The following is a 20456-nucleotide window of genomic DNA, read 5'->3' on the forward strand; positions in this document are numbered from 1 at the left end:
GAGTTGGCGCCCCCCGGTGGGCGGGGCTCCAGGACGGCGGGACCTGCAATTGGTGGTTTTGAAGGTGCAGCGGGCGGGAACAGTCGATGAGGAGAGAGCCGGCCGGCGATGTGGGTACGAGAACCCGGCGGCGTGGGATCCGGCGGGATGTGGCGGGAGCCTAGAAGAAGCCACGTCCCACGACTCTGAGGCGACTCTCTTGTGACTGCCACGGGTCCCAAGGTGAGAGACTGGTCCTTGGTCTCGGGCCTGAGGCGGGGAACTTCAGTTGAGGCTTAGGCGAAGAGGGCGGAGACGCTGGGTCGTGACGTCACATCCGCCCTGGTGGGGCGGGGTCTTACGTAGGGCCTGCGTCGCGCTCGCGCCGCCCAGAGCTGTCAAGGGCTAAACAGTCTTCGGTTGCTGCTTCCTTCAGAATTTGGTGTTTCGATTTTGGGATAACCTTGGCGTCCGTCCTTTTTAGTCTCGCATTACTCCTGCTCCTTGTGGCAGCTCTTCGGCGGTGTATATTTACAGGGACCTTTTTGGTCATGCTTTCATTCAGCTGTTGTATCTCGTGTACGTACTATATGCCAGACACTGTGCCACGCGCAGCGAAGTAGAGAGAAGTTGGATAATCACAGGGAATCAGAAGAGTTTATTCAAGGGTTTCCAGTTTTATTGATGAGGTTGCATTCCCTCCATTCCCTCTTTCTACCAGAATTCTTTAGAATGACATTCCCATACTTTAGCCAGAATTAAGACTCTAATTGTAAAAATGCAGAAATCTCAAGCACTTCCCCAGCATTCCCCTCCCCTAGTTTAAATCATTGGGCCCAGGAGTCTGCGTTTTGACAACCACCTCCACCTCCAGTGTTTTTGATGGGGGACGTTGGTTTGATATTGTCACTGGCCAATCCTTCCCAGGTTGTTTATCTCCTCAGGCACGGCTTCTTAGGGAGAGTATCTAATACTTTGAGGCTTCCTATTCAACAAGTATTTCCACTAAGACAGTTCTTGGGCTGAAATTGTTCTAGATCCTAGGAAGGCAGATGTGAATAAGACAAACATAGTTCCTGCCCTGCTGCCGCTGCTGCTAAGTCGCTTCAGTCGTGTCCGACTCTGTGCGACCCCATAGACGGCAGCCCACCAGGCTTCCCCATCCCTGGGATTCTCCTGGCAAGAACACTGGAGTGGGTTGCCATTTCCTTCTCCAATGCATGAAAGTGAAAAGTCAAAGAGAAGTCGCTCAGTCGTGTCTGACACCAGCGGCCCCATGGACTGCAGCCCACCAGGCTCCTCCGTCCATGGGATTTTCCAGGCAAGAGTACTGGAGTGGGGTGCCATTGTGGAGCTTAATCATATATAATCATATAATATAATCATATGCCATTCAACAAACATTTAAATGGTAGAAATAATTCATAGCCACGATCCTTTTAGGGGAATCTCTTCTGTTTGTCCTTGTGTATCCTGTAGTCTTGGTGGAAGCGGATGAGATTGACAGACTGACTTCTGCTTCTTGTCATAAACACGGCCCTCCTCACCTCCTCCTCTGTGCCTTTTCACTCTCCTCTCTGGCCTGTCTGGAGGCCTCCTTCTCCCCTTGATGGCTGCAAGGCTTTTGTGCTTGCTGTTCCGTCTGCCTGGAGAGCTCCTCCAACAACCAGCCACATGGCTCACTCTTCCTCCCCCAAGAATTGGCTGGAATGCCGCCTTCTCTCAGGCCTGCTCTCCATTCCCCTCTTCCCCCCACCCATTCCCAGCCTGCTCCATATTCACTGCTACTAGCTTCCTAACATTGCTCCCTTTTCTCCTCAGCGCTTACCAGTTTTAACATTTTTTGTGATTTTCCTGTTACCTGTCTCTCCCAGCTAGGAAGGACACTTCCTACTGGCAGGAATTTTTGTCATTTTTGGTTAAAGCTCTATCCCCTGTGCCTAAAAAAGTGCCTGGCACTCATGGGTGCTTAGTAATTTGATACATGAATAAGTAAATGAGTGAATGATTCACTTACTATTGCTATCAAAAGATCAAAATACTCTAGCCAAGAAAGGAGAGAGAATACTAATTTTTAAAAACCTTAAAACATGTTTAAATGTACACTTAAGAGAAAATCCTCTTGTTGAAATACTCCGCAGAATGGCTGAAAAATTTGGGTGTTTGACATACAAATCATAATTCTGGCTAAAATTATGATGCTGAAAATTCACTAACTTGTACTTTTGTGTTTGCTTAATACTTTGTTGTACTGTTTTTATTTTTATTAAAGTGCCAAAGAGATGGATGAAACTCTTGCCGAGTTTTTCAGGAGGACCATCTTGAAAATCCCAATGACTGAAATGATGACAATCCTAAAAACCTGGAATTTTTTGTCTGAAAATCAACTGCAGACCGTAAACTTTCGGCAGAGAAAGGAATCTATTGTTCAGGACTTGGTTCTGCTTTGTGAGGTAACAGTGTTCAAAGTGATTAACCTTGAATATCACGCTACCCTTTGGTTTTCCTCTCTCTTTCCTTTCCTTAGTCCAAAAGAGATTTACGTAGCTCTAGGCTGTGACTGAGGAGGGCTCTGTCCCACTATAGTGGAAAAGGTGCTAATTTTTAATTGGATTTTTCAACTTACAAAGAATGCTTACAAACTAGTGAGAAGAAAAAAAGTGAATACCAAGGAAGAAGAAACAAAGAAGTTAAAATAACGAGCAGTATTCTTTTTTTAAACTCTCAGATTGTCAAAGATGAAAAGATAATACTCAAATATGTTGATCAAGTTATGCAGAAAGAGACACTCTCTTTCACATGTATTTATTTACTTATTTGCTTTTTATTTTAAAGTGATTTCAGGCTTTCAGAAAAGTTGCAAGTATAGTACAAAGAATTTTACTATACCCTTATATACCCAGTATACCCTTCCCTCATTCATTTTTAAATAAATATACTTTATGACCCAGCAGTTCCACTTCTGGATATTTAAATATATAAAAAACATAAAAAATAAGGAGGTATATATGATATTATAATTGATAAACATTTATATATCTAGTTATATATAAATGGTTACATATAAATAAAGATGTTAACTAGCATTATTTACACACAAAAAATTGGAACTAACTATACTTAGGAGATGAGATAAAAAATGTTGCATCCACTTAACAAAATATTCTTCGATCATTAAAAAGAATAAACTAGATCTTTATGTATAACATTAAAAGAAACTATATACTATGTGAACATACAAATGTGTATGTATAGAGTAGTAGTTCTCAGCTGAGATGGTTTTGCTCCCAGAAGACATGACATCTGGAGATGTTTCTGGTTGTTAAAACTGGGAGTGGGCGCTGCTGGCTTCCAGGGGATAGAGGCCAGGAATGTTCCTTTACATTCTAGGACAGCTTCCACAAGACAGATGTATCTGACTCAAAATGTCACTCAAGCCTGGTTGAGAAATGCTGGTATAGAGGAGGTGTGGAAGGATACCATTGATTGAAAAAAACAAACAGAAAGTTAAAAGTGATCAATGAAGAGTAGATAGTGGGAGAACAGTTGTGAGAGCCCGTACTGGGACATGAATCGGAAGCCATATTTGTTACTTAACAGAAGAACATAGTTGGGAGACACGTTGTCAGTACAGTATGGAGAGGGCCCTCGTAGTTTGTCCTTAGCAACCCTAAAATGTGCTGTAGATGGAGTGGAACCAAACCTGTCACCATAATTACTAAAAGTATTATTATAATCTCTTTCAGGAGAACCATGCGAGTCTCAATGACGCAGCCCATTTAGACATCATTTGTAAGTCTTGGTGATTTGTATTTACACTTAACCAGTCCAGTTTCATCAGAGAGGCAGTTTTGTATGTGATGGCTCAGATTTTAAAGTGAAGCTGACCTGGTTTCATATTTCAGCTCTGTCACTTACCAGTCTGTGTCCTTTACCAAGTCATGTCACCTTTTTCTAAGCTTCAGACTTTTCCTAAATCAAATGGACATAATAACAACCTGTATTTCACAGGATCATTGTGAGGGTTAAGTAAGATAAGACTTGAAAAGTTCTTATCACAATAATTGGCACATAGTAAATATTTGCTAGGCTTTGTATTATTGCTAACAGAATTTGAAAATATATTTCTGAGAATTTGTTATAATTACAGTGCCGCTTGTAAGGATAAAACTGACTGGACTTGCACGTGGTGTGGTCAAGGGGGTACTGAGTGAGAGAGGCAGGCACGGCTCCGGGGTCTGCATGTGCCACTAGAAAGAAAATGGACCCCTGACTAAGACAGTGGACACTAGAAGTGGACCAAGCTTGTCACAAAGATCATGGGTTAGTCTCAGATATGTACTATTCAAGGAAATGTCAGCATTTGTACTTAATTCTTTGCCATTTATCATGAACTTCTGCATGGTGTTTAAAAGAATCATTATCAACAAAAAATGATTCATCTCCATTATTAATATAACAACCTTATTCAGAGATCATTTAGCAGGCCATCTGAATTCTGAAACACAGAACCAAGGAAGAATATACTAGAAAGAAACAAAACCCTTTGGATGCTGTCTTTAAGGGCAGACATCACATTGTACCCGATTACACCTGTTTTAGACAAAACTAGATCATGAAGATTTCTCAGGCCATCACCATAAACAGACTGGATAGGGAGAGAACACTAAGGCACCAAAAAAGAAAAAAAAAAAGACACAGGGCAAGAAAAATAATAGTTCAAAGGCACAGCAGGTTGGTGTCCTTGAGTGTTGGAGCCCACAGTCCCTCTTTTTGGGGTGCAGAGCACCTTGGTCCTAGGTCCAAAGACACGGATGCAGATGGGGGTCAGCACAGGGACGGAGTAAAGCCAGGATGATGATGTGCTAGGACTGAGCTCAATAACTTACTGGATCCATTTTTAATCCAAGATACTCTTAAGTTTGTAACTCCTAAAGGGTGCCTTCTGTATCATACATTCATCCATTCATTCAGTCAGTCATCAAATACATATATTTAATGCCAGCCAGTACTATTGCCTGGAAAATCCCATGGACAGAGGAGCCTGGTAGACTGCAGTCCATGCGGTCATGAAGAGTCAGAGACGACTGAGCCACTTCCCTTTCATTTTTCACTTTTCACTTTCATGCATTGGAGAAGGAAATGGCAACCCACTCCAGTGTTCTTGCCTGGAGAATCCCAGGGACGGGGAGCCTGGTGGGCTGCCGTCTATGGGGTCGCACAGAGTTGGACACGACTGAAGCGACTTAGCAGCAGCAGCAGCAGTGGCTAGACACTGGGAATAAGATGAACAAGACTAAGTCCAGTATGAACAAGACTAAGTCCAGTATCCCATGTGTACAAGCAAGTGTACAAATGAACATCTAAATATATGCTGTAATGTCAGGTAGTGATAAGTGCCAAGAAGGAAACTAGAGCAGGGCAGAATGTTGTTATTGTTGTTCCGTTGCTAAGTCACCGACTCTTTGTGACCCCATGAACTGCAGCACACCCGGCTTCCCTGTGCTTCACCATCTCCCAGAGCTTGCTCAAACTCAGGTCCATTGAGTCGGTGATGCCATCCAACCATCTCATCCTCTGTCGTCCCCTTCTCTTCCTGCCTTCAATCTTTCCCAGCATCAGGGTCTTTTCTAATGAGTTGACTGTTCGCATCAGGTGGCCAAAGTATTAGAGCTCCAGCTAAAGCATCAGTCCTTCCAATGAGTATTCAGGGTTGATTTCCTTTAGGATTGACTGGTTTGATCTCTTGAAGTCCAAGGGACTCTCCAGCGTCTCCTCCAGCAGCACAGTTCGAAAGCATCAGTTCTTTGGTGCTCAGCCTTCTTTATGGTCCAGCTCTCACATCCATACATGACTACTGGAAAAACCATAGTGGGATGGGGGCTTCAATTTGGGTAGAGTGCTCAGGGAGGCCTTTTTGCATGGTGGCGTTTTAGTAGAGACCATAATGAGGTGCCTAAGGAGCTAGGAGAAGAGCGCAAAATAAGCAAAGTCGATGGAAACACCAGTGCCGGGAACATGTCATCGCTGGCTTGCTGGAGAGATGCAGCACTCTGTGGAGTAGACCTGTATGGACAGAATAAATGGTCTAAGAATAAAGGCTAAATCTCTACTGTGTTGAGTAATTCATTATAACTTATTTTATTGGAGTAAATTTAACCCATTGAAAATTTATATTTCAAAGAAAAATCTGCATAACTTAATTTGTAAATTATTGTTATTTTCTCCACTTTCACATTATTAAAAATATGTACTTATAAGCCCGTTGCTTGAAAGTTTTCTGACATGCAGTAATAAGCTGTTTCTTCCTCCCTCAGATACTCAGTTTCATCGGCACCAGAAAATTTGGGATGTTTTTCAGATGAGTAAAGCACCAGGTGATGTTTCTCATTTTAAACACTTGTATTTGATATTTGGGCAATTTAAAAAGGAACAGCAGCATATTCCTCTTAAGTCTCTTCTTTCCAAATGAAGTGATTATTACTCATGTATAGAAAAGTGAGAACTCTATTTGGTGATGCTGAGTCAGAGATACTGGCAGTGTTTGTGTGATTTGATCATTATTGTTCTTACCTTCAGGGTCTTTGCAAATGTATTGAAGACAGTGTAGCTCCCCTGATTTTTCTTTTCACTTTGACAGGTGACGACATTGATCTTTTTGATATGGAACAATTCAAAAGTTCATTCAAGAAAATTCTTCAGAGAGCATTAAAAAATGTAAGAATAGAATTTATCTGAATTTCCATGAGATTCAATTTCACGGCACCCATGCACTTAAAATTCATCACTACCTTGTTTTTTTAATTTGCAAGAATTTCAGTTAGTAATATTCCATACTATTCTACTCAATATCAAAGACAAACTCTGCTCATCGTAAAAACTTTCTGCTCGCCTTAGCTTTCAGTTCAGGGGTTCTGCTTCTTTCTCAAGAGCAGCACTGCCCAGTAGGACTCTGCATTGATGGCAGTGTTCTAGATCAGAGATGTCTAGCACCAGCCAAGCAGCTATATGTGGCTGCCAAGAACCTGAAGTGTGGCTGGTTTGACTGAGAATCTAAAAATGATCGTCTTATTTAACAATAATGAATTTTACTTAAATGGCCCTGGGTGGCTCCTGGCTGCGGTTTGGTCATTGTAGCTCGAGAGCCAAGCACCACTTCAACATCTTGTCATAGGCTGAGGTGATAGCCTTCTCACAGCCTCCCCTGCTTCATTCCCTTCCCACCTGACTCTGCCTTAGTCCTCCTTGCATAGAGGAAGACTAGCAAATGCCCCAAATTCTGTCCTATCCACCTCACTATGCCCATCCTCTGGCACATTGGTGTTCCCTTTTGGAGCATATTTTGATTCTCAAACTCCTTGACTTGTCTCTCCATCCCCTTTAGTCCAGTTTAGTCACTCAGTCATGTCCAACTCTTTGCGACCCCATGGACTGCAGCACAACCAGGCTTCCCTGTCCTTCACCAACTTCTGGAGCTTACTCAAACTCATCCATCGATTCGGTGATGCCATCCAACCATCTCATCCTCTGTATTCCCTTCTCCTCCTGACTTCAATCTTTCCTGGCATCAGGGTCTTTTCCAATGAGTCCTTTGCGTCAGGTGGCCAAAGTATTGGAGTTTCAGCTTCAACATCAGTCCTTCCAATGAATATTCAGGGTTGATTTCCTTTAGGATGGACTGGTTTGATCTTGCAGTCCAAGTTACTCTCCAGAGACTTCAACACCACAGTTCAAAAGCATCAATTCTTCGGCGCTCAAATTTCTGCATGGTCCAGCTATCACATCTATACATGACTAATGGAAAATCACAGCTTTGACTAGATGGACCTTTGTTGGTAAAATAATGTCTCTGCTTTTTAATATGCTGTCTAAGTTGGTCATAGCTTTTCTTTCAGGGAGCAAGCGTCTTTTAATTTCATGGCCGCAATCACTATCTGCAGTGATTTTGGAGCCCAAGAAAATAAAGTCTGTCACTGTTTCCATTGTGTCCCCATCTATTTGCCATGGAGTGATGGGACCAGATGCCATGATCTTGGTTTTCTGAATGTTGAGCTTTAAGGTTTTTCACTGTCCTCTTTCACCTTCATCAAGAGGCTCTTCAGTTCCTCTTTGCCTTCTGCCGTAAAGGTGATGTCACCTCCATCCCCTTTCCTCATCCTTTAGTCTGGAACTGGTCCTGCTTTCTACTTATCCACCTGTCACCGAACATGTGCCCTCATCTCCTTTCTTACAAGGACCCTTCTGTGTGCTCTGCATTCATCTCCTGCATCCTCATCCGATTTTTCTGCTCTATTTTTCTCTGTTCTCTTTTGTATCCTTACTCCCTTCCCTCATCTGCTTCCTACTCTACTGCTTAGAAACATGCTTAATTCTCAGAGAAAATACATCCTTTCCCCAGGCTTATCCTCAAGCCCTGCTTTTTCTGCCACAAGACTCTTGGAGGGAAATATTTCTTCTTGTTCCTGCTGTGCCCCCCACATGGAAGGAATCCCACCGGCCCCTCCCCATTGCCCCCTTCACTTATCTCCAGCAGGAGCACAAGCTTAGCCTGAGTTAGCAGCTGCCTGCAGAAAGCACCTACTCTGGTCTACTCCTCCAAGGGCCAGCTCTGCCCTAGCAGGGAGACCACTCACAGTGGTCCTGCCAGTGACCGTGTAGGCAACTCTTCCTGCTTCTGGTTTTGGTATCAGGGGGATCACTTGCTTGGAGCAAACTCCCCATTCCATTAATCATTAGTTTTTAAAACATTTTCATAACCCGTAAGACAAGTCAACCCTACCCCTACCCCCAATTATTTTTCTTTGTCAAAAATGTGCTAACCTTTCCTCCAAATGAATCTTAGAATCATTTTATGAGGTTTACAAAACAAAATCTTCAGCCTTTTGAGGGGGAACGTATTTATAAATTAATTCAAAGAAAACTGTAAACCAAAAGAAGATTTCTCTTTTTTATTATTATTATTTAAATTTTGTGAATAAGTTGTTATTTTGGATTATATTATTTGAAAACTTGTTACCATGAAATTGTGAACTCTGCAGAGCTTATAGGAGAGTCCCATCTGGACTGTGGGTATACTGCATGCACCTGCTTTTTTTTTTTTTTTAAAAAAAAAAAAAAAAAAAACAAAGAGCCTCATAATTACAGAATCCCTGGCCAGTTCTCCAGGAATGTTGTAGATATATGGTCTGGACCCTTCTGGAAGCAGCCTTCTCATGAAGCTCAAACTGACTGGCTGACTCCTCTTGCAAAACTGCAGCCAGCACACCCACCCTACTTCACCCAAAACAAGAAAGCTAGAAAGCGTCTCCTCTCTCGGGTCCAGTTCAGAGTTTATGTGCATCTTCCTTCCCAGCACCTTCACTTGACGCCTTCACTTCACTCCCAGCTCCTCACTTGACGGCCTTTCCTGTTCCTCTTTTGGGCAGCAGGGATTTCTGTTCTCTGAACCCCAGGCCACCCCTACCATGCAAGGGGAAAAAGCGTCTGAAACACTCACATTTCCTCCTACTTTGATGCCCTTGTATTTCAGTTGTTAGATCTCTTCTCATCTCTACCATGGTCCGAAAGGTTTTGCCTCGTGAATGAATTTCAGGCACGCTAGCAGGGGCTGGTGGAGAAGGAAATGGCAACCCAGCCCAGTGTTCTTGCCTGGAGAACCCCACGGAGCCTGGCATGCCACAGTCCACGGGGTCGCGAAGAGTCAGACATGACTTAGAACAGCAGCAACAGCATGGCGCTGGGGCGACAAAGGGGCTTTTTTACTGGTCACATCTGTCCTGCTTGAAAGGCCAGCCGGAGAGTGACATGCTGTGTGCGCTGCAGGTTTTAGATGAGGATAAACAGGTAAAGGCCTTGGGTCTTTTCTGTCTGCCCTGTCCCTTTACTCTGAGCTGACCAGCACGTCCTCATCCCTTTCCTCAACCAGCTGAGGTCTCCTGGCTTATCTTTACCTTCCTCTGCATAACTTAACTAGTGGCTAGTTAACCCCACTTTCCCAAAGGCTGATGATGGCGACATCATGCCAAGTAGTATCTCCCGGTGCCCAGGACTGAAGAGTGACTCAGTGGCTGCTCTAGGACAGGTGTCTTAACCTTTTTGTGGCAACGATGCTTTCGCTGTTAGTGAAGCTTATGGACCACTTCTCAGAAGTGTGTTTTTAAATGCTGTAAAATAAAATCTACAGAATCACAGGGGAAACAAATGATAGTTACTGTAAAGGCATTAAGATGGCAAACTGATACAGTAATGCATGTGCTTCTTTATTAACACAATAAATAATCTCATAATGGGTCTAAAAACAACTAGCTTCAAAGTGCTAATAAGTGTAAATGATATTCTTAAGGCTCATGCAACAATTGTAATGTGATAAAAATACTTGAGATTTCTGTGGACAATAAAATAACATCCTAAAATTCTACTGTCTTGATGCCTACTTTCACTCCCTACTTGAAGGGAGATGCTAAATTTCACTTACGAATAAGGGATTGAACCCAGGTGGCCTACATTGTAGGCAGATTCTTTATTGTCTGAGCCATCAGGGAGGCCCACAAGTAAAGATGAAATAACTCCCCCCCGCCCCCACCAAGTCCAGAGATGCCCTGAATTCTAACCATTGACTTCAGGTTAAGAACTCCTTCCCGGAACCATGGGGGAGAGAAGCTGGTATGAGAGGGCACAGGAAGCGTAACTGGGGAGTGCTGGGTGGAGTGTGTGTGTGTGTGCGCGTGTGTGTGTGTATGTGAGAGAGAGAGGATTAACTGCACATCTTATCAGATAAAACTCTTCAAAATAGAAAGTTCTTGGGAAAACTTACAAAGAGACAAACTAAAAACTATGTTTTCCAGTTATTAAAGGTAGCCCATTTTCTGTCCCTTTCTACTATTTTTTTCAGGACAAAGCCCAAGAAATTATTGAAAATTTGTGATGTCATACACTGATTGTGGGATTTAAATTCTTTTTTTTTCCTTCCAAAAGACTTTGCAAGGCATGGATGTATCTTTACAAAGCAACCATAAAACACTTATCCAGAGATTTCCCAAATCACTGTAATGAGAAGTAAGAGAAAAACTGCCAGATTTCAGCCAGACAGTGACATCCTTCACCCCTAAAAAGCATCAGTTGTTGGTACAATATGATATGTTAATTAGGGAACTTATGTCTTTTTTTTTTTTTTAAGGTGACAGTCAGCTTCAGAGACGCCGAGGAGAACTCGGTATGGATTCGAATTGCCTGGGGAACACAGTATAAAAAGCCAAACCAGTACAAACCTGCTTACGTGGTATACTATTCCCAAACTCCATATGCCTTCACTTCGTCCTCCCGACTGAAGAGCAATCTACCCCTTCTGGGTCAGGTATGGAACCAACCACTATAAGCGGTATTGTTGTTGTTCAGTTGGTAAGTTGTGTCCGGCTCTTGGCAGCCCCACGGACTGCAGCACGCCAGGCTTCCCTGTCCTCCACTATCCTGGAGTTTGCTCAAGTGCATGTCCATTGAGTCGGCGATGATGCTATCTACCCATCTCATCCTCTGCTGCCCTCTTCTTTTGCCTTCAGTCTTTCCCAGCATCAGGGTCTTTTCCAATTGAGTCAGCTCTTGCATTATCCTTATCTCAGGGCCATGTAGGTTTAAACTTCTCAATATCATTTGATGTAAAATACCACCCATAATTCTTGATCTCCTAAAATAAGGAGCAGGAAGTACTATTATTCTGCAAGTGAGAGCACGGCATCAGCATTGGTTTAGAACTCTTCATTAGTGTCTCAAAATCGAGAAGTAATGCACAATTGAGGTAAAAATCCAACCAACGAAGTCTCTAAACAATCTTTTAAGACTTCATACCCCTTTTCCCAATCCCACTCACCCAAAGTAACTGCTTTTAATTGTTTTGCTGGTTCCTTTCGGAAGATGTTTTATTACAGAAACCAGAGTGGTACATAGGGTCTATAATTTGCTTTTTCTATTTGCATTTTTGCATGGCAGTGTCATTGTAGTATTAACAACTAATCATCAAAAATGGTAACATTTGCATATTCATCCTTTATTCTTTTTTTTTTTTTAAAGTGTCCGATCTTCGTGGTTCAACCTTCCTGGGTGCTTTTCTGAATCCACATTTTTGCTGAATAAAAAAGTTAAACCCACAATCTCTTTTTCAATGTCACCCCCTCATCCTTTATTCTTAACTCTCACCTTAATTTATCACAATTCCTAACTTTAAACAGGATCATTCTGGGACTTCCCTGGCAGTCCAGTGGTTAAGACTCTGTACTTCCACTGCAGGGGGCATGGGTTCAGGCTTTGGTTGGGGAACTGATATCCTGCCTGCTGTGTAGTTTGACCAAAAAAAAAAAAAATAGGATCTGTTTTCTAAAAATGGTACAAAAGATCTTGCCTTTCTGAGGATCTTAATGCCACTAGCCACTGTTTTTGTTTTTCAAGCTGAGTAACAGACCATGAGATTTAATTGTTCTGGATTTCTTTTCACTTTTAAGTAAAAATTATTCACTGATTACAACTCCTACATTTTGTCTGAACAAGTATTATAAATAAAGAGATAGACACAGTAATGTTATTAATAATCTTGCTAATTTTCATTTCAAGGCACTGACAGTTGCTAGCAAACACCATCAGATTGTGAAAATGGACCTCAGAAGCCGGTATCTGGACTCTCTTAAGGCTATTGTTTTTAAACAGTATAATCAGGTGAGCCCATCTTTGACTCTATTTAAACCTGAGTCTCCATTTTCTCTTTCATGCATAATTTAGAAGTTAAGCAGGTAGGAAAGTCTACCTCCAACAACAGGAGATCACATTAGATGTCCCTGAAGTGGAGAAAGATTTCAGCAAACATGATAGGAAATAAGATAATTCCTCACTTTCATCTTTTCATAACTGTATTGTTTATACTGCCCATTGGTCATTGGAGTGTATGTTATAGGGCCCCTGTTTCCTAATCAGCTATTCCAATCAGAATTTATTTTCTCTTCAGAGTAACTTGACATTATCTTTTGAAGCTGATTATATTCTTTTATGCAAGAGAGAAGCAGAATTTTTTGTCCCACTAGTCAAGTAAGTGATATAGGAATTAAAAGAGGAAGCATTGGTTTATGAATTCCCACAGTTTATTTGTCAAAATTATTTGAGTGTATTGACAGAAAACAACAAAATCCTGTAAAGCAATTATCCTTCAATAAAAAAAAATAAAAAAAGTTTTATTAACACCTTTCAGCTATTTACTTTTCACTTGGCAAACATGAAACATTTTCAATACTGAATTTTACTGAGGGCAAATTAATGGTAATTTGTTCAACTGAGTTTCAATAAAATGAGCTTTGCATTTGAATGTTAAAAAAAAAATTATTTGAGTGTGGAACTTCCCTAGCAGTTCAGTGGTTAAGACTTCACTTCCAAAGCAATGGGCATGGGTTCAATCCCTGGTCGGGAAGCTAAGATCCCACGTGCCATGCTGTGTAAGTCAAAAAAAGAAAAAATGTTCTGGTCAAATATCAAGGCATATTATCCTGGGCCAATCTGGTACAAAGGGTATAACCATAATTCCTCATAACTTCATGAGGTGTGTCTAGTGTACTAGGAGTAAAACAAACAAACAAAAAAACCTATGAAGAAAAAAAATTATTTGAATGCATTTTTTCCTTTTAATGATAATGGATCTGGCCTTGCTCCAAGGCTCAGGGTTGTTGTTGTGTTTTTTTCCCCCCTCTGCATGGCATCTGTGTGCTCATATGTTCAGACTCCTATAGAATTGTTAAGACTGTGTATCTTCAAGCCCCTAGGTATGTTCTACTTATGTATTTTCATCTGTTCTAAGTAGAAAGAAGTGATGGCTTTCTGCAAGCTACTCTTTAAAGAAAACAAGCTTAACATTAAGAAGTTGCATACATATACGTTCCCATATGTAAAACAGATAGCCAGTGGGAATTTGCTGTTATGATGCAGGTAGCTCACACCTGGTGCTCTGTGTCAACCTGGAGGGGTGGGATGGGTGGGAGGTGGGAGGGAGGATCAGGAGAGAAGGGACATATGTATACCCATGGCTGATTCATGTTGATGTATGGCAGAAACCAACACAATACTGTAAAGCAATTATCCTCCAATTAAAAATATTTTTAAAAAAAGTTAGATAATGATTTTCCCCCATAGCACCTTCCCTCTTACCTACCTGCCTCCTACCAAATTGCTATTAATATCAACAGTTCTGCTATGATTAGGTGCATTTCTAGAAAAACTCATCAAATACTTGATTATAAAAACAGTGCTTTCAGTGGGGGAGAGTGAGTGAAGGAGTCTGGGAGATTTAGACTTACAGCAGGAAAGTTATTTTTCTGTAAGCAATGTCAGTGAGGTTTTTTTCCACAGTTATAAAGACATAAAGCTGCAGCATCACATTGTAAAGGCTGCCTTTGATTTCTCTAGCTTTTGGCTCCGCAGCTATAGTTCTTCCAGATACACTTTTATGTTAACAAGGTACAGAGTTCCTCAAACAAAGCAGCCTTGTTGCTGGCCCCGGCAGCCTCTGTCAATATCGCTCTAGGAGAAATGCTCAACTCAGTCTGCATAGGGCCTCAAATATCTGTGTTGGGAAAAACGAAAGATAAGATTCGCCATACTTTTGTGCACTAAAACCAATTAATATCTATACTTTGAGGTGATAAAATTAAGAAAGCATTTACTTTTTTCTGTTTTCTTTTTCCTAGAGCTTTGAAACTCACAACTGTACTACATCTCTACAAGAAGGAAGCCTTGGGCTAGATATAAATAGTATGTGTATTTTAAGATAAAAACTGAAATTTGGAAGGACATTCCTTTTCAGATTTCTCTCACCCAGTAAAACATTTCTGTACCAGGATTGTGATTCAAAAGTATCTCCTGTTTTCAGAAAACTGAAAAGTAAATTTCTGTTGAAGTGGGGAAGCTAAGCTAATATAGGTCTCCTTTAGAATTTGCTAGAATGGCATCTAATCATAATCACAACCAAAACAAACAATTAAATAATTTAACTGAGCATTTCTTCTGTGCCAGGCACCATACTAAGGTGTTTATATGTATCATTTCCTTAATCTTCACAGCAGTCCCATGAACAAGCTCTTTTCATGAGAAAAGAGGGGTAGAAAACTGGGTTTCAGAGAGGTTTAGTAACTTGCTGAGCAGAATCACATAACTAGGAATCAGCAAAGCCAGAAGAAAAACCGAATCTGAGCCTGGAGCCCAGGATCTTAATGCACTGGGTAAATTGCTTCCCAAGTACTTTATTGCACTTCGTGGGTATGTCGCTTTTTACACATTGAAGGTTTGTGGCCACCCTGTATTGAGCAAATCTGTGGGCACCATTTTCCCAGTAGCACTGGCTCAGGTCGTGTCTCTGTCACAGTTTCTCACAGTGTTTCAGACTTTTTCATTTTTGTTACGGTGATCAGTGATCTTTGATGTTACTATTGTAAAAGATTACAACTTGCTGAAGGCTCAGATGATGGTCAGCATTTTTTAGCAATAAAGTACTTTCTAATTAAGCCATGTATATTATCCTCTTAGACATAATACTGTTGCACATGTAATAGACCACAGTACGATATAAACATAACTTTCATATGCACTGGGAAACCAAAAAACTCATGTGAGTCACTTCATTGCAGTGGTATAGAACTGCACCCACTTATTTCTGAGGTGTGCCTGTAATCAGAGTCGTGACCATATCACCATTCATAGTTGACACGAGTCCATCCATAGAAAACCCAAGAAAATAGAATATGAAACTACTAATGCGGATCAGAAAGTTCGAAAAAAGTGGTGGGGTATAATATACTATAAAAATGGAAATGTTCCTCTTTCTTGGCAGTGACTTAGCAGTAAAATGAAATGGTGCAGCCATTATGAAGTAAACCATGCCTTTCCAATGGCATACGAACTGCTATTGATTTCATGTTAAGTAAAGAAAGCAGGCTACAAAATTGTGTATATTTTATAAAGCCAGCCTTAAAAATACATATCTTTATTCACTGAAAAAAAGGGTTAGACAAATGTATTAAAATGTTAACAGTATTTATCTTTGTGTGGTAGGATTATGGGTGATTTTTATCTTCTTTCTTATCAACCTATATTTCTAACTTTCTACTTTATAAGAAATGATTACAATCAAGTGAAAAGGCAGTAAATGTTACTTCAAAATTATATGAGCAAGTTGAAAGATTAGGAATGAAAGGATGATACTTTGTGGATGAAATACATTCCTAACAGCTGGTTTCTCTTGAAATCTTCCATCTATAGTGGATTCAAGGATCATTCATGAAAACAAAGTTGAAAAAGAAAGAGTGCAGAGAGTGACTCAAGAAATTTTTGGAGACTATCCTCAACCAAGACTAGAATTTGCACAATATAAGGTAGGATGTTGCTATAAACTAACTACAAGCTATCAATATTTTTTAAAAAGAACTAAAATTTCAAGTGGAAAACAATTCAAAGAAACTTATGTCATTCATTTGTCACTTTAATTTTGTATAATCTATGAGTTAAAATAGACTTCTTTATCGTATTTAGTAAGTTCCTCTGTTGCAAAGGACAACCTTTGGAAATTTTGAATCTGCTTTTTCATTTCACCTTTTATATTAATCCAGTTATGTGTAACCAGCTGTGATCTATATTTTTGAGGGAAAAACAGATTGTATCCTTCTAGCCCATCCACACCTAGAATAGTGTTTGTGCATGGTCAGTGCTCATAAATACTTATTGGACAAAAGATTGAAGAAATCAGTCATTATATAACCCAGTTGGCATCACATAGGGAAAAAAACAGTAGCCTGCAAACCTGGCTCATTCTAGGAGTGAGTCACTGCCCACCAGGAAAGCCAGGTGGGGGGCAAGCCCTTGGCCACCATTAGCAAAATTCAAGATTTATATCATGACCACTCTAATCTAATAGTCATATTCATATTCATAACACTCTCCTCCCTTCAAACCTTCCAATAACATTCTTCCTGCTTAGAATTTTCTGCAGCTACAGGCCACACTTGAAGTCCACCAGTGATCTGCTTAGTCAGGCCCAACACCTGTTTGGTTTGGTTTGTTTTTAGTGGGAAAAGTTGATTTGACGCCTTTCAAGTTAAGTTCCCTGAATGGCGGGTTTTAACCCAGTTCTTTTAAATATACCCTAAGACAGTCATTCTCCAAGTGTGGTCTCTGGGTCAGCAGCATCACCATCACCTGGGAATGGGTAAGAAATGCAGGTTCTTGGCCCCCCATAATCCTACTGGATAGGGGACTCTGGAGGTGGGTCCCAACCATCTGTTTTCACAAGCCCTCAAGCTGATTCTGCATAGAGAACCGCTGATCTAGGACACATAAGATTTAATCCACAAAACTTTGCTTTATACACATCTGAGAATGTGTCTATTCTATAAGTCAAGGTACGCATTTATTCATACCCGCTACTAAATTTCCCCTACCTCTTCTATTTTGAAAAATGCCAAACCTTCAGGAAACATGCACGAATACTTCAGTAAGCATCCATTTCCCCTTTGCTTCAAAATGCGCTCGTTGTTACCATTTAGCCACATTTGCTTTCTTTTCTCTTTCTTTGTTCTGAGCCATCTGAATTAGCGGCAGACATTACTCACCCTCTGCACTGCTTCATGCATGAGTGCTTTAGCATTCTGCCTCTAAATTTTAAGAATCATTTTAAGCAAAAAGCAAAAAGTTGAAGTTAGAGTCTAAGAGCCAAGTACCTATTGAAGTAGCAATACTTGGATATTTGATGATATGAGGAACTGTTAGTAATTTTCTTAGGTGTGCTAATGTGGAGGTGAAGTTTAGAAAAAATCCTTTTTAGGTATATATGGATATTACAAGCAGGATACTATGGTGTCTTGGATTTGCTTCAAAATAATCCAGTGGATATGGGCAGTAGGGAACAGGAGGTGGGGTAATAGATGGAACAAGACTGGTGATTGTTTCAGCTGAGTGATATGTATGGGGGACTCCTTACACTGTGCTCCTTCTGTATGTTTCTTAAATTTTCTATAATAAGTTAAATTGTGGTAGTGACCCAAAACACATGAAATTTTTTTACATTGAAATGACAGATTACAAAAAATAGTGCTCATTTTCCATTAAGAATGTAAACCTAATGCTCAAGTAAAGGACATCCTGAGGGCAGGATCTCCTGCATGTCAGGCACTGTGCACCCTCGGCATTTTGTGTGCGATATTGCTGATATCCTGGTTTCCCCCAGTGTTTGCAATTAGCAATTTAAATGGTCCCACTCCCATTCATCCCTGTGTTTCTTGATAACAAGAATTAGTGAAACACATAATCCTGTCTCTTTATATTTTGCCATTGCAATTGATGTATTTAATAGTCATTTATAAATATATCTGATGACAGCTTGAAACGAAATTCAAAAGTGACTTAAACGGGGGCATCCTGGCTGAGAGAGAAGAGCCCCTCCGGTGCCTGGTAAAGTTCTCTAGCCCGCATCTTCTGGAAGCGCTGAAATCCCTGGCCCCAGCCGGTAAGTGGTCAGCTTATTTCACCAGTGGGAATTAACAACACACTACATTTGACCCTCTCTGTGCTGACTAATTGCCTCTCAACTTTCTCATGGCTCCAGCCTGCTATTCCGTCATGCCTCGTTTTGAAAATATTCTGTTTCATTTAACGAGGGTCCATGATCCACCCTCTAATCTTGGCCATTTTTAAACTGATGTTTCATTTTCTTTTCTTTTTTTTTTAATTTTAGGTATTGCAGATGCACCACTTTCTCCACTGCTCACTTGCATACCCAATAAGGGAAAGAATTATTTTAAAATTAGAGATAAATAAGCTATATGTGGTTTTTGTTAAGTACAGCATCCTTGACTGTATTGCATATGAATTTTAGTTAATGACTAGCTGGAGAGCTTCTATCTACAAAACCTGTTTTAGAAATTCATCCTTGATATTGAAGATTTGGAAATGTTCAATGTAATTCTTGGGACTGATTCTTTCCTCCTGCCGCAAAGCATAGCAGTTGCGGGACTAAGATGTGACAGGATGTCTTTTCTTTCACTCCTGTCTCTCCTCAATCCCAGAGAGGTCTGGTTCCATTGGGATTTTCTCTTAAGACTTGGATCACAGAAAGAAGCACCAAGAAACTACACCGAACTCAAAATTTTCTAAGAGAAGCATAAAATTGGTCCATTCAAAGGGCACATTTGGGCCCATTAAGTTATTATTGCAAGAGGTAGCCTACTAGGTGATTCAGTTATACAAAATAATGATTTCATTGTAAATATGATATTTCTCATAATCTATTTTATCACACATATGGCATTCAAACTGACTGGTAATATACCAATTTGTAAATAAAGATATTTAAAAACTGGTACATGAGTCACTTTTAGTGAAAATCCTTCAGTGATCATCACTAAATCACATGTCCTTTTATAATAACACTTTAAAACACAGTACCTATCTTGATCCACAAAGGATTTGGTGTTAAAACAACATATGTTACAATTATGATAGAATTAAAAGTGAGGAAATCTGGGCAAATGAAGGTCAGAAAAAGAAACAGGAGGACAAAATAAAACCAGAGGTAAGATTACCATTGGGCTTCCCTGGTGGCTCAGTGGTAAAGAATCTGCCTGCAATGCAGGGGACCTGGGTTTGATCCCTGGGTCAGGAAGATCCCCTGGAGAAGGAAATGGCAACCCACTCCAGTATTCGTTCCTGGAGAATTCCATGGACAGAGAAGCCTGGCAGGGTACAGTCCATGGGGTCACAAAGAGTCAGACACAACTGAGCGACTAACACTAACTAACTAACCCAGGCAGTCAGACTCAAGTCTGCCCTCTTGGACACCGAGCTGGAAGAAAGAAAAGCCTTATGGATGCTGTCTCACACGTGGGGTTTTTTTTTTTTTTTGGCACACAATACTTTTAAAATCAGAATTAGTTACTCTGGTGGGCAAAACAGTACCCTTCTCAAAGATGTCCACATCCTAGTCCCTGGAATATATAAACCTGTTAACTTTGCAGATGGGGAAGTTATCCCAGGTTTCCTGGAAGGACCCAATGTAATCACTAGGTCCTCGAAAGTTGGAATAGAAGAGAGCAGAGGGAGATGTGAGTACTGAAGAAATCAGAGTGATGTGAAGAGGGCGCGACTCACCATAAATGACTGAGAAGCTGGACAAGGCAAGTAAACAAGATTCTTCCGTAGAGCCTCCAGAAAAAAATGCAGCCAGGCCCACACCTTCATCTTCACCTAGTAGACTTATTTCAGACTTCTGACCTCCACAACTGTGAATAACAAACTGTTTCAGATCACCAGGTGTGTGTGGTAACTTGTTACTGCAGCAGTAGAAAACAAGCAGAGCTGCTAATATATTAAAAAGTTGGGAGTTGTCACATAAAAATCCTGAAAAATAAACATGGCAATACCAAAGACTGGTAGCAGCTACTCCAGTTAGGCTAGATCTCATTTCC

At 40.7% G+C, this 20456-nt stretch overlaps 1 protein-coding gene across 2 annotated transcripts; it reads left to right on the top strand.

Moving 5' to 3' along the window:
• Positions 1–54: 54 nt before the first annotated feature.
• Positions 55–19352, top strand: CENPN (centromere protein N). 2 transcript variants are annotated; one of them, XM_059876667.1, is made up of 11 exons: positions 55–558; positions 2252–2432; positions 3726–3771; positions 6297–6356; positions 6620–6696; positions 11156–11332; positions 12580–12681; positions 14694–14757; positions 16261–16373; positions 18373–18499; positions 18728–19351. In XM_059876667.1, the coding sequence occupies exons 2-11, from the start codon at positions 2262–2264 to the stop codon at positions 18808–18810; spliced, it is 1020 nt and encodes a 339-aa protein (XP_059732650.1). In that variant the 5' UTR covers positions 55–558; positions 2252–2261; the 3' UTR covers positions 18811–19351.
• Positions 19353–20456: the final 1104 nt, after the last annotated feature.

This window comes from Bos taurus, chromosome 18 (assembly GCF_002263795.3).
Source record: "Bos taurus isolate L1 Dominette 01449 registration number 42190680 breed Hereford chromosome 18, ARS-UCD2.0, whole genome shotgun sequence".
NCBI classification, from domain to species: domain Eukaryota; kingdom Metazoa; phylum Chordata; class Mammalia; order Artiodactyla; family Bovidae; genus Bos; species Bos taurus.